Below are 15,044 nucleotides of genomic sequence, written 5' to 3' on the forward strand. Positions count from 1 at the left end.
CTTCTTTGAGCTATCGTTTGTGGTCAGGTCGCTTCTGAAGAAGAGCTATATAGCTCAGTGGGCCTTACCTGGTACAATTTTTAAAAAGTTTATAGTTTTTTCAAAACACATTGAGGAACACGCAAACTTTTTTTCTGGTTCAGAGAAGCATTCTCTGCTTAACGAGCGGATGCCCCGCAGTGAATTATGGAGATGGGTTAACACGCTCGGCATAGACTGTGCTGCTATGCTACCAGGAGACAATCGACTGGCAATTGTGTGCACAAATCGTCTTACGCAGGCATGCGATTGTTATCTCCTCGTACGTAGTCACGTCGAGTCAATTTAAATGTTTTTGCTTAAACAAGTGATGCCTTTCTGGCTCAAATCTGCCACCCAAAGCTCCATCACATACACAAAAACATAGACAATTCTATACTACAGTAAGAGAAAAGAATATGATATTTTTTATAGCTGTTTATAATATAGAAATAAAAGCAATTTATGGCCGTGAGTTGTTGTAGCAGGGGACCCTCTTTTAAAATAGAGGATAGAGAGACTCGGTGCAGCTTATCATGGATAAATAAATGACATTAGAAATATAACCAAAACATAGGAGCAACCCAGCTGCATGCTTTGCGGGCAAACGCCTACAATACTGGCCTGCCAAGCAGTCACTATAACCATCTTATCTGTCGATTGACATTCTTTGAAGAAAGAAAAATGTTGCCCCAGCTGCCTTCCCATCCTGATGTAATATGTATTATACACTGCTAGTGACAATTTGAATGAGCTGTGAATGTTTCTCGTGGCAGGCCCCAGCCGGTATTTCCAGTTTGCCAGTGCCACAGAAAGCTGACTGAAGTAGTTATCTGATGAGTGGCTTGTTTAGCTTTGTTCGGCTTTCATTGGCTGCATTGGCTACACCTTCACCCAGTGCAAGTGGCTTGTGGGGAGCTACAATCGGAAAAGTGCTGGACCGGTGGCTTGTGGGGGAGCTCATACTTGTTCTCTTTGTCAGAGCATTGAACTGGTCGTGCAGAGGTTCTGGGATCTCACAATTAGTATTATCACGAGTAGATAACCCCTTTTTACTCTGCAATGAATAAGAAGCAGCTGTGATTTGCATACTCGCCTAATAATCTGGTGCTCGGAGCACTTCAAGTAATTCGTTTTACGGAATTAAATGCCTTCTCTTTGCCCCCCCCCCTTCCCGGCTGACTTGAGCTTCTGCTGCCCCCTATATTTTGGCTTGGGGGCAGTGGGCCAATGTGAACCTCCCTGTGCCTGCTGCTTCAGTCGGGGAGTGGCACCTGCTTTGTCCTCTTTTGCATGCCTTGCACTTTTAATGCGTGGGTCCTCAACTGCATAGTCCTTCGCGCACCCACTATGGGGCTGCAAGCGTCATTCTTGGCCTGAGAGAGAGAGAGAGGCCAATGGGATAAGCGCAATGCAAATCATATGTGTACTAATAGAGCCGGGGTGGGCAGTACATGGACCTGAAACGTTCCACTGCTTTGTTGCGCAACTGACCGCGGCCACATAAGGCTTTTAAATCGCCCACAAATATTTATTTTTCCATCGCTGCAAGCATCTTGGCTGCACTTATCAGGTACTACAGGGGGAATATTTTCTTCAGGGTGTCTCTTTCTAATTTTAGCTCTCTCAGTCACAGCTTACTGCTGCGAGGATCTCTTTATATTATTTGGGTCTTTCGGTAAAGTAATATACATAGGTTCAAAAAGTAAATAACTCGATTGGACAACGAGAAGTGGACCACATCTTGATGACAAAAGACAGGCGGCGCCTGCTTTTTGTGCAAGCTGATTCCACGGTTTAGGGACCGCGGCGTTTTTCACCTAAACAAAAATATATAATGAATAAGCCGTCCATGAATTTTTTTTCAATTGCATGAAAGTATGCAATTAATTGATTATTTGATGCCGATTTTAATAGAGGCATGCATTGTCACCGGATCGCAGTACGTGTGCAAAATTAGGGATTGATTGGACAACGGGAAGTGGACGTAATGTAGATGGCAAGATTTGAGCACGACACAGGTGTCAAGTTAAGTAAAACCGTTGAAAAAAGGAAGTTTGTTGAGCCTGTGATTGAACAGGGGAATGGAGTCGACAGCGTGAGATGGCTGGCAGGAAGGGAGCTCCACACAATGGGGGGAGAGCAGAGTAGAATTAGGGACCTCGTGGTTATAATCAGTGCCTACTCATAGAAAACTTACTTTAATGTCAATTACAATTGATCATGGGTCAACTATCTTAATATTTCCCTATTTTATGACCTCGTTTTGTTTTAGCCAGGTAAGGTCCACTGAGCTCTATAGCTCTTTTTCAGAAGCGACCTGCCCACTAATAATGGCGCAACAAAGTGGCCTATAGTGTGGAAATTAATAGCAGCCAATTACTGTAAACGCATGTTAATTCTAAATGTGGAGGGGAACCAGATAAAAATCCACGTGACCACGGGGAGTACACGCAAACTCCAAATATTATAGGCGCCAGGGTCAGGATCGAACCTCAAGACCTGTATACCAGGTGAGGTAGTTAACATCTCGCCAACGCGGCACCACACACTCTTAAGGTGTAGTGTCAAACTACAAGCCAATTTTTTTTGCCTTCTAACTCTGCTCTGACAGAAACTGAAACCTACTCTTTTTTTATGTGGTTATAATCCAGTATTAATGACAAGGGTTGTGAGTTTTTGTTAACGGTGCCAATGGATTGCTGCATTCATATGTCCTGGAAATATAAGGCCAACCCGTTCGTCTGAGGACACTTCACATTCTGTCATGAAGACTACAAATCCCCGAAGCCAATCGCTATGCAACGAACAACACAGCTCGCTAATACAGATGTCGAGATTGGATATTATCATTTTTACGTGATATTTACCAAACTAGTTTTGATTAAATACTTTCTAGAAGGCTATTGTTTTTAACTCTTCTTGACTAGGACAGTTATCTTGCATTCGTTCTCCGAATGAAACAAAGGATCACTTGAATGTTCTGGCTTTTCAGCTTGTTTATTTATGCAGGCTGAAGTAGTCCACGTGCTCACACTCATTGCTGTTCTGAATTAAACCAGTGGTGTGGTTGTAAATAAATTATACATCACTTACAGACATACACAAGTTGCAGAGTGAATCTCTCGTTAAGGAGTCCTCCTTCTGCTTTATGTTAGAATAACCTGTCCTGGAACAAACGAATACAGGACTACTCCCACTGTTCACCAAAGTGGTGGGAATGGCGGTGCATGAGATTTTGACATTGTCCATACACAGAGTCCTTTGTCCCCGAACAAAGTTGAGAACCACTGCTTTAGACTCTCCGTCGTGCGTTTGTGTTGGCAGCGTCTGATTCGTCAAGGCTGTGAATGAGTTTCGGCTAACTCTGGCAACGTTGCTTGTTATAATTGACGGCGGTTTAGTTCTCAGTTGTTTTTGTAAAATCTCTCGGGAAGCAAAATGAAAAATTAAACAAAGAAGCACGGCATTAGCAGCGTTTCCATCGACCTTAACACAAACGTGTCGTGAAATATTAAACATGTCTCTTTTTACTTTACCGCACGTAAGCAGATCGTATATCCTGACGTGCGGTTCGGTTTTTTTTGTTTTCGTTATGTCCAACAGGAGAGTCCACTTCTCCCTGGTGGGCTCACAGACTTCTCAGCAATCAAAGCCCTGGATGCCATTTCAGACGTACACAGGTACGCCAAACACGCACACTTAACCCCGTGCGCAAGACCACACGCACACCCATAACCCCGTGCACAAGACCACACGCCAGTGCTGTAATCACCCCATGTGTTGATAGATTAGAGTTCATCAGCTGGTGCCTAAGAGGGCACGTCAGGCTACTAATAGTGGAAATAGATAAGGGGCTGCCTTGCATTTATTGCACCTGTGCCTGCCTGTGACGCTACGCTACTACAACGGGCAACTGGTGCCTCAAGGACAGGTCGGTAAACCAAAATAACAGGAAGAGCTATTTTTTTCTCATTCTGTAAAACAACCTCAATATTTCAAGAGCTGCAATGCATGTGATTACGAGACGGTGGTCCGCAATAAATAACGGCACGAAGCAGTCCTTAAAAGAGCCGCATGCGTCTCTGGACCACAGGTTGTCGACCCCTGGAATCTAGGAGTGATTCGCATCCTGCAGGGGGAGACGGCGAGCAGTGTAAGTGATGTGATGACTTGCCCTAGTTATGAACACTCCCTGCAGAGCTCAGTGGTAATGGATCTGCTTATTCCAAACTCACAGCGCAATCTTGTGGTTAAGCTAAGGTGTTGCGCCTGAAATGGTTGGCCTGGTGTTGAATATAATTGACTGACTTAGAGCATACGTTTTTGTCTAGCTTCAGGGTTGTTTGTAATCATGTCTTAATGGGACGGAGGAAGTTTAAGCGGCGGTGGCATAGTAGTTAGCGCGCCACGCTATAGACTTGGTAAGCCTGAGTTCAATTCCCCACCACAGCTGACAACGGTGTTGATACTAAAAGTTAAGTATTTTAGTTTACTGTTGAGTGGTTATCGCTCCTGGCCACCACTTCCTTTCACCACCCACACTGAACATCATGTTGAAGTATATTCAGTTTCCCCCCAAGGCTCGCACATTGTTGCGAGGCCTTAATCCAGCAGTGGATTAGACACTGCGCCAAAACTGAATGAATGTAACCATTCATTGGCTCTGTCATTCAGTCAGTTATTTATGACTCCTATGCGCTTGATACATTCATCGATCTGCGTGTGCAAGAATCAATGACTTGTGATTCATGATATGGAAAGATGCTTTGATGCAGGTGTGCAGCAATGGTGATGTGGTTAGCACTCTGCACTATCAGCTCAGTTACCCGAGTTCAATTCCCGGCTACGACGAACATCAGTGGTCAGTGATAGATAAAGCGTGTGCCTGACTCTCTACCAACCCGCAATGAAGTACAGTCAAACAAACGCCATGTCTGACACAACATGGGTAGGCCTTCATCCAGTCGTGGATTGATAAAGGGCTGTTCATTCTTATAGGCTGACAGAACAAATAAGATGGGACACATGACACGTACAATACAAACGAGTCGCTGTGAGACATCAGTGGATTTATCCATCAATGGAATTGTGACACCCGAATCACGAACTTTTAATCACATCACCGTGTAATGCGTGCTCCGTTAGTCATCCCTTGATATCTTCTTGGCAGACAGAGAAACCTTTATCTAAAACCCAAGAGTCCATTGGCAATATTTTAAAAAATCTCCCTTTCTAGGTCAGCCTTTCTGTCAAAGGCTGAGTGTCTCCATAAACCCACATGTGTACTACAGGATGATGCTCAAAAGATCGGCACAGATGGGTTCACAAATACACCCACTTTCTGTCCTGGCAATTCTGCCAGCTTAGCGACCCAACAGGTTGCTCACAAAATATTATCATTAAAATGCTCAGTTATTTTGTTAGTTGTTAACCTCTTTCCAGATGGTGAGATAAAGAAAAAAATCACCCACAGACTCTTGGGGAAAGTGCTGTAAGCGAGCACCTACGAAGGGGGTGGGTGGCCAGCACCACACCCGGCCACCTTTGTCTCCCCAGTACTAATGTGTACACCCTGCCGAACACTCATTCGAAGCCCAGGACCGGTTCAGATAATCGTCACTAGTGTTGGCGGCCATGACCGGGAATTGAACTCGGGTGGTTGGGTTCGTAGCACAGCGTGCTAACCACTGCGCCACTGCCCATTCAGACTAACAATCTTGTTTTCTAGGTCAGCCTTTGTGTGAAAAATTTGTCTCTTTATACAAATGAAAACCCACACTAAGCAGCATGGTGAAGTATGGTCAAATAACCTTGATGCCACGCACGGCATGGTGAGCCCTCGTGCAGCAGTGGATTGAAAAAGGGCTGCGCCCATATACATATTGAAGTGTCTCCCCGCTCAAGTGAGTCTTGGGCGCTCACCTTCACTAGCAGTCCTCATCTAGCAGTGGAAATTCCATATTTTTCTGTCTGCATAAGACAGCCACCGTTGGCAATCTGGCCAGGTGACGAAGCGGTAAAGTCTGCGGCTTGCAGTCGAAAGGTTGTGAGTTGAAATCCTGGCTGTAGGTCCACTGGGGGCTCATCATCCCTGTGGGGTTGATACAATTAGAATCAATTTGTGGGGGAGTCAACAGCGGTTGTCCCATTAATAGACTTGTTCCCGTCATCGATATGTGGACTTTCCACCACTGCCTCGAAGCAGTAAACAGGAGATGAGCACCGTCTCAATGACTGATTGAGCAATACATTACTTTTACCATTTTAGTCCATGTACAGAAAGTGGTATTCATTTTATTGCCCCTTAAAACGCAATTGCAATGGACTGAGTGATTCACCTAACTGGATTTCAACTCAGAACTTGTAACTCAGGTGGCTCTACCAGTTACAGTATGAATAGAGAATCTACAGCTATCCATGATCTAATAAGTCGCAGTCGCTCCTCGCTGCCCCTGTTCAAGGAGTGCTCTGACACCCGCTCATCTTCTCTGCCTATGGCTCGCTGTTGTCCGTGTACCGTAGCGTGTTGTGGCCGCGGTTAGACACCGCTTCCTCTCCTCTCATTTCTCAATGTGGCTCAAGAGCAACATGCAAATCTTCGTCTGTCCTCTACCGGCGTTGTTGCCTCAGTCATTTACACGCTACATAAATCCAGATTGTATTGCATGGCAAGAGTCCCCATCGATTGATTCGACTGAATTCGGTCAAAGTGGTCTCTTCGCCTGCTGGGCCCCCCCCTTCTCCTTCGTCCCGGCCGGCCCAACGAACCGCGTCTCCTCCGTCTCCTCCGTTGGCCGTTTCCGTGGCGCTGCCGTTTGTCAGCAACCGCAACGACGGGGCTATTTATAGCCCCACCCCCTACCCCCCCCCCGTCGTGTGTTTCCATGACAACGGTTGCTGCGGCTCATTGCGAGCCTTATATATATGTATCTTGACTTAAAGCTTTCGCGACTGCAGGAATTAAGATTTATTTGGGTCTTTCGGTAAAGTCACGTAGATAGGTTCAAAGGCTACGACGTTTCGATCGCAACACAAGCGGTCGTCTTCGGGGAAAAAAAATAGATGACCGCTTGTGTTGCGATCGAAACGTCGTAGTCTTTGAACCTATCTCTGTGACTTGACCGAAAGACCCAAAGAATAGGCATGCAATGATTTATTGATTAAAATTGATTCTAATACTCACAGTACATGTTTGCAGTTGTATATCTATTTCTTGATTATTTCTGATTTCTGTAAATTTTTGAGTTGGTTTGCACACTGCGGTATGAGGCTGATGACCCAAGTTCCATTGCTGTCCCGGGGTCTCCCCTTCACCAGCCCGTGCTCAGCAGCGTAATGAAGTATGGTCAAACAACCCGCCAAGACCGATACAGCTTGGGGAGGTCTTCATCTGGCAGTGAATTGGCAAAGGGATTCTAAATTATGATGAATTAAATTTCGATTTAAAGCTTTCGTAACTGCAGGGATTCATCTTCTTGGTTCTTTCGGTAAAGTCACGTAGAAGGGAAATAATAAAATAATAAAAATAAAACATAATAAAATAATTCTCACGACGTTTCGGCCACAACGCAAGAAGCCGTCCTCAGGTGAAGAACAGGTCTGTCGGAAAGACATTCAGACACTGTCTTTCCGACAGACCTGTTCTCATTCAGACGCTGTCTTTCCGACAGACCTGTTCTTCACCTGAGGACGGCTGCTTGCGTTGTGGCCGAAACGTCGTGAGAATTATTTTATTATGTTTTATGATGAATTAATTATGATATGTGTTAATGTTTGCAACCGAAGACAATGCGATATCAAATGGCAAAAGAAAATCGTAAATTTTATTCGTGACAATTTGATGAATCGTGAAGGATGGGTTAGTCATTACATTTGTTGCATATATAGTGTGCACAGGCACCTTTGCTGTATGTGTGTATAATTAGTATGTTTAGATGTATACAAGGGATGTCTTTTGGATGCGCCCAATCTATAAACTATGAAACTCTTCATTTTACCAGGTAAGGCACACTGAGCCATATAGTTATTTTTCAAAAGCGATTTGGCCACACATGATAGCTCAACAAAGTGTCTTGTCATGTGGAACTTTATAGCAGCCATATGCTCTGAAAGCATGCTTTCTAAATGTGGAGGGAAAAACCGGAGGAGCCGGAGAAAAATCCACGCGTCCGCTGGGAGAACATGTGAACTCCAAATATTCAGACGTCAGGGTCGGGATCGAACCCACGACTTCCTGTATACCAGGCGTCACTTCGGCACCCAGCAAGCTGAGCAGGTTTTGAGCCTGGATAATGCTTAGATGAAGCCTATTACTCAAGGCACACACCACGGGAAGGGCAGTCAAGACAGACGGAGAGGGGGACACGGCTCAAGATGAACAGTAGGAAGATAGACTGAGCGCCGGTGCAGGAAGTGGAGGGGGAGAAGGAATGACCGGGCCTAGATGTCGTAGATGATGAGGAGTTGGGAGGGGAATGAAGATAAGGAGGGAGAAGGAAGGAGCGGGCAGATGTGTGCTGCACAGAGGAGCAACTTCTGGTTATCACTGGGGGGCGGGGAAGAGGGGAGCGGTTCGTAGTGGTGGTGGTCACACATAAGTAACGTGTTTTACGGAAGGCTTGAGCTGATTTAGAGATACTGTAGTTACGGGTGTCCATCATGCATAAACACGTATTGTTGTACTGTACTTCTATGCTTCCTCGTCTATGCTTCCCCCACTTCACTAATACGCACAGCCCAGCGTGTTGAAGTACACTCCTATAACCCCCACAACCCACATGGGTTGTCTATGGGTAGTGTGCCTGTGCACACACTATATATGCAACATCCAGCAGTGGATTGACAGAAGGGCCTCGCATGTACAGTACAGTAAATAAACGCACGTAAATATATGCAGATATAAGATAATATTCTTCTTAGATGTATAGGCTGTCAGACCTATTTCCCATATCAAGCACATAATTCATACGTACATGCCTGCATCTGTCATGCTTATCAATAACAATCAGTCAGTCCCTGCATTTAATCTGGGTGAGAGGCTATTGAGTCATTGAGTCTCTTTTGCAAGGGGGAAGAGGGGCGTTTTCCAAAATCGATTCGTTCAATATTAGTGGTTGCAAATCATAAAATAACCCTGCAGTGAAAATTTGCCAACGAGTTTTAATTAAATGTTGACGAGTACATTTTAAAAGGCATCTAAATAATGCAAATTGAAGCAAAAAAATATGACTTTATTTCAACAGCAATATGACATGTGTTTATATAATTTTGTATTATGTTAATGGCCCCAGTTACCAGGCCAAAATCGACATACCAGTACACCCAAATTCACTGCAACTCCAGCCCAAAACACAGATTATTCTCAATTAATGGAACGATGTATTATTTCAGATGCTGCACGTGCCGCGTATTGGCTTTCAAAACATTAATGTTGTCCAATCAAACATTAATTGTTCAAGATGTTCTTGTTTTGGCATTCCGTGGATGTAATTCGCAGGGAGAGAACCATATAAAGTATATAACACAAGCATTTAAAACAATTAATTCCTTGTCATAAAAGATGCATGAGATATCGAACAGCAACAAATAAATCCACCTTATTACTCTTTGCGTGCACACGTGTGGCAGGCAAGTAGTTATTTCCGCAGGAGTGTTCTTGGCAAAGTGGGGAGCACAGGTGGTGTCTCTGCCAATCATCTCAATCCGTAAGCCCATGGCACCTGGGTCTGTCCCGTGACCGCCTTGCCAGCAGATTTGGATTTTGTTCAATTCAGCAAGAAGGGCCCAAAAAGCCGCTAGGCTCTATTTCATGGGCTTTTTCCGACGTCAGTACAGATGTTATACAGTACAGATCTTAGCTACACGAGCAGGGCTTCCTCACGTCACGTCACACCCTCAAAGTGCACCTAGCCTGGCGCAAGCGTGATGGCGACATCTCCGTCAATTAATGGCAAATTCTAGCGTTGGCTATTGCTGCATTCTGTTGGCTTTGTTATTTCCCCTCTCTCCTCCCGGAGGTTATCTCAAGGTCGCAGGTTGCAGTGTCCAGAAAAATGATTTGTCAACGTCACCGCGCAGTCCAGCCTCGTCCGTGCCTGCCTGTCGAATCCTCAGGCCCCACGCCTGCGTTGCGTCCTTTTTCATTGGCGAGGGTTGGAACTTGAGTGGGGGGGGAGACGCAGGCTGTCGTAGTGGAGGGGGCTGGTGTAGGGCAAAGGGGGTGGGGGCGAAGGAGAGAGAGGATATGGGGCAGGAAGGGCGGTGAACAGTGCAAGGATGGGTGTATGGGGGTGAAGCTGCCTCTAATCATCACCCTTGGGTTGTCCTTGGCAGCAGTGGAGCCAATGCTGTGTCGTTTGGAAGCCTGAGGTGCAGGAGGAGGTCATGGAAGCCACTAGGGCTTGCTTGGCACGTACAATTCAGCCGCTCAAAAAAAATATGACGCCCGCGTAAATTTTTTTTAGCGCGTGTCAACGTTTTCAGGTGCCGACAAAAAAAACGGGCGAGCCAATGCATCGGACGACCATTGCGCTAACGTTGCATCGGGAGTCATAAAAGCGTCGTGCTGGAATAAAAACGTTAGGATTATAGTATTTAACGTAGCTTCAGATTTATTTGTTTTTGCAGACTTTCCGTCCATCTGGAAAGGCGGTATTTGATTTCCCTTTTCCATCTGTAACGGGTGTGTTGTAAATCCTAAGTGGGCCTTCTGTACAATGAACGCTTATTTAGTGTCCAGGAGCTGGTCGCATCAAATGCCCTTCTCTCAACGTTTTAATACAAACCGCCGGATCCTGACGTTATATATCGCGCGCACATTTTTTTCTCCCCTTATTTACAAAGGAAATCCCTACGAGAGCAATAATGTTATTGCATTTTAAGTGTGGGTTTCCCCCCCCCCCTCCAAAATATATTCAGCAATTGCTTATATTTCGATTTAAAGCTTTCGTGACTGCAGGGATTCATATGCTTGGTTCTTTAGGTAAAGTCACGTAGAAGGGAAATAATAAAATAAAAATATAAATAAAACAATTAATTGTTTTTTTTTTATTATTTCCCTTCTATGTGTCTTTACCGAAAGAAACAAGAATACAATTGCTTATTGTGAGAAATGTCTGGATGTGGTAGGCAACCACATTTCCGCAGGTGCAGTTTCCGCATAATCCACCAATCCCACCTGCCGTTTCATCGAGTCGCCCTGTACGCCAACAGCCTCCTGAACTTCCGGCAGCTAACCAGGCGTGATCCTGGTTAAGTGCTTGGGATAGGAGACTGCCTGGGAATACCACGTGTTGCAGGCTTGGCCTGTGTGGAGGCCAGAAGATAGAAATGCAGCATTCTGTCCTTCAAGACATCCTTGCTGAATACTGTTTTGTCGCTATATGTGCATGTGTGTTTTCTCCGGGTACTCCGATTTCCTCCCATGTGCCGCTCATTCTCTTCTCATGCAACCATCGCTGCCCCCACCACTAATCTAGAACACCCACCAGTAATTCGTACTGTCTGTTGAGGCTATACTGGGGATCTTTGTCTTTGGTGTTGTCTAAAGACACCAGGCTCTTGTTCAAGTTCAGGCTCAGGATCAAGACCATTCCTTTATTTTTCTGCCTCTGAAATGAATGTTCTCACCGTTTCTCTACAGCAGTCTCATTAAGATGCTTTATGAATCCTGATTGTACTGCAATGGAATTGGTAAAACACTCCGCTGCGAAGGAGCCTTCTTAAAAAATAATGTGAGACTCAAGTGAGGCTCTTCTGGGTAAATAAAGGGCATTACTGTTATAAAGTGAGCCTTGCCTGGTCAAATAAAAATAGTAAAATAGTTAAGTAGCTAGTTAATTTGCAAGTCTGTAGAAAATGTAATTCTGCAGAAATCCCGACATCGTAAAACAGTGGCTTTTGTTTCATTTTTGTGTTGGTTATTTTTGCTGCGCGTGTGTGTTTGGGTTAGCGATGAGGTTTTTTCGTTAATCTCATTCCCATTGAGTCCATGATGGACGAGTCCAGCGGAGGAATTGTTTAAACGCCCTCCCTCTCGCTCCTCTCTCTCGCTCCTCTCTCTCCCTCCTTGCGATGCAGACACGCAGGCGCAGCACGAAACACAGCTGCAAAAACCGAGTCAGATTCCAGCACACACAAAAAAAACGTCTTGGATAAACAGTGCCGTTGTGGCCGTGCAGTCCAGGGAAATGCCACTACGTTCAACCAGAGGCGTTTAAATTAAAGTTGACGGAAGATGTGGATTTTAGAGACAGATTAGAAACACTTTTCCTCTTGGCCGGTCTACAAACCGCTCATTTCGCCGCGTGAATTAGAAGTTAATTGAAAATGATTCGAGTCTGTTGTACTGCTAATTTAACCCTTCGCAGTGTTGACTGTTTTTTTTGTAACGCTGGTATTTTTTACAGCAATTGTAGATTTTATTATTTTTTGTAAAAATAAGTAATTCTCTACTTGCTTGTGATGGATATAAACAAAACTCACTTCACCCCACTCTCTGCAGCCAAGACGGAAAATAATGTTTTTCCATCACAGAACAAAATCGTGAAAATGTTATTACAACGGTTTTTTTAAAAGACAAACATCTCCCATTCAGCCCGACAGACTGTCGGGGCAAGAGTAGTTATCGAACCCTATTAAAAGACTTACACGTCACAGGATATGGGATGTGGGATACGTCGTCAGCGCCACTTACACCCGACCACCTTTGTCTCTCCCGTTTTACGATGTTCTTGACCGCTCGACCACATCAACCACTCAGTTTCGGCTAAGTCGACTGAGAGCAAGCCGAGGATAGATGCTTACTCTTCCATCCTTCCCACAGTCATTCGTGCTGTTGGCTCCCTGCCCCTGATTAACTCCAAGCTGATGACCTCTATCTTTGTCCTCTGCCTATGACTGACTGCCTCTGCAGATCAGTGGTGCCCACTGTGTTTGTCCAGCGTCTTGTGACGTGGCCAAGTTGATAATGCTATGTAAATCCACGCTGTTTTGTAATTGTGTTAAATCTCAACAGCCACTGTTGGTGGTGGTGGCGGTAGTGTAGTGGTTAGGGTGCTGCGGTACGAACCCGGTGGCCCGAGTTCAATTCCCGCTCACGACCAACACCAGTGACGAATATCTGAACCGGTCCTGGGCCTACTAGGTCAACTGAGCCTCAAATGAGCTCCTGATGGCGTGTGTAAACATCGCCACTTTAGTGACCAACAAAGGTGGCAGGGCACGGTCCTGGCCAACCACCCCCTCGTGGACCATGCCGACCTTCATAGGTGCTCGCTAACAGCACTTTTCCCAACAGTCTGTTAAGACTATATGGGGGATCTTTGTCTTTGGTGTTGTTTAAAGACACGAGGCTATCAACATTTCTTCATTGTAAAGGGGGTGTGGCGGGACGACCCAAATAAAAAAATGCAACAAAAAATGAGAAATGCTGGAATGCGCTTTTCCCGTCAGGCAGATATCAAGCGATTAGCGGCGTGAGCGCGGCTCGTCTCGTCGCTAGATATTCACAGGCGCAGCGTGGCCCGGGCAGCGGAGAGTCGGGCGACGCAGATTCGTCGTGCACCATCATGCCCTTTTTTGCAAGCGATTGCAGCTCTCCGTGAGTGGCCGTGCATCCGCGCGCGCGTTACGTTTAACCGGAATAGACGCGTGACGTTTAACCCCTGCGCCGTCAACGAGTGTGATTTATTCCTTTAGTTGTGAATTTTATATTATTTTTGTTACTTTTGTCTTCGTTTGGCGAGCGTGAGGGTGGGGGGCGGAACGAAAATGAACTAGAGACGCAGGGTGGTGGATCGTCACTTGCAACTTGCGCTGCTGAGACATGCTGCGGATGATTTGCGACTGCTTGAAGGTGCCCATGCACCAGGCTCCCATTGCCGCGTGGTGAGTCTCCGCTTAACCCTTTTTCCTTCTAGCCTCTCCCCTCCCACCACTGTCCATCGCAGTGACGTGTGTCGCACCTCAGGCTCTTGGCTTGCGTTTGCTCGGTGTTAACTTGGGTTTTTTTCTTGTTTCTTAGCATTGTTGATAATTGCATGGGAAAAAAGAAAGTGTTAGAAAAAATGTGTTAGAAAAAGTTGATTTACCGATCTTTAAGCAACCCTTACTTACCAGCGTGGTGGTATGGTCAAACAAGCCCCATGACCAACATGGTTTGACAAGGCCTTCATCCAGCAGCGGACTATTCGGTTCTGTTCATTTCTAAAATCGACCCGGATTCGATCACCTTTTGAAATCAATCGATTCTGTAAACAATTGTCAAAAAAAAAAATCTCCATTGGACAAAGGAGCCTCGTTTGAATGCATGGGCAGCGTTGGGAAAATTCTCCCATTGACTGAGTGAAGAAATCGGTGAAACATTGTTCTTTATGTAGTGCACTCATTTGGCGCAGCCTCAGTTGAACACAACCAACCAGATGGTGTCCCTAATGACAACGAGTGCTAATGCCTAATAATTATTATAATCATCGCAATTACGTCGCAGATTTCTCTTGTATTGCAGTTCATTTATTTTTTTTGGCCTGCCGAGTTTGGAATGCCTTAACGTCGGTCGTCCAATAACGTGTTTGACATCCCTCTCGAACAGAATGCTGGATTTTAAATTATGGCAAGTAATTGGAGAGAACAGAGATGCATGTGGAGGATGATACAAATGTCATCGAAGGATATGGTAACTTGAAAGTTTGAAATGCCTTAACGTCGGTCGTGCAATATCGTGTTTGGCATCCCTCTCGAACAGAATGCTGGATTTTAAATTATGGCAAGTAATTGGAGAGAACAGAGATGCATGTGGAGGATGATACAAATGTCATCGAAGGATAGGCAACTTGAAAGTTTGGAATAGAACATGGGGAAAAAGAAATATTGTAAATGTAATCACAAAGAGGAGAACGCTGTGGGTGGAGGACACGTGCATGACTGTGGAGGATAGGGATAAGACACTTGCAGGATGCGAATAGAACATGGCCATAAAGTGCTGTAGATATGATCAGATAGCAGAGGTGATAATAGGTGGGATA

At 45.2% G+C, this 15,044-nt stretch overlaps 1 protein-coding gene across 3 annotated transcripts in view; it reads left to right on the forward strand.

Moving 5' to 3' along the window:
- Positions 1–15,044, forward strand: part of LOC144726665 (uncharacterized) — an 84,715-nt gene that overhangs the window by 35,760 nt on the left and 33,911 nt on the right. For all 3 annotated transcript variants that reach the window (XM_078605424.1, XM_078605425.1, XM_078605426.1), the window contains exon 12: positions 3,625–3,701. In XM_078605424.1, the coding sequence (XP_078461550.1) occupies positions 3,625–3,701 (77 nt within the window). The remainder of the gene's footprint in view (positions 1–3,624; positions 3,702–15,044) is intronic.

This window comes from Lampetra planeri, chromosome 24 (genome assembly GCF_965212315.1).
Source record: "Lampetra planeri chromosome 24, kcLamPlan1.2.h2, whole genome shotgun sequence".
Taxonomy (NCBI): Eukaryota; Metazoa; Chordata; class Hyperoartia; order Petromyzontiformes; family Petromyzontidae; genus Lampetra; species Lampetra planeri.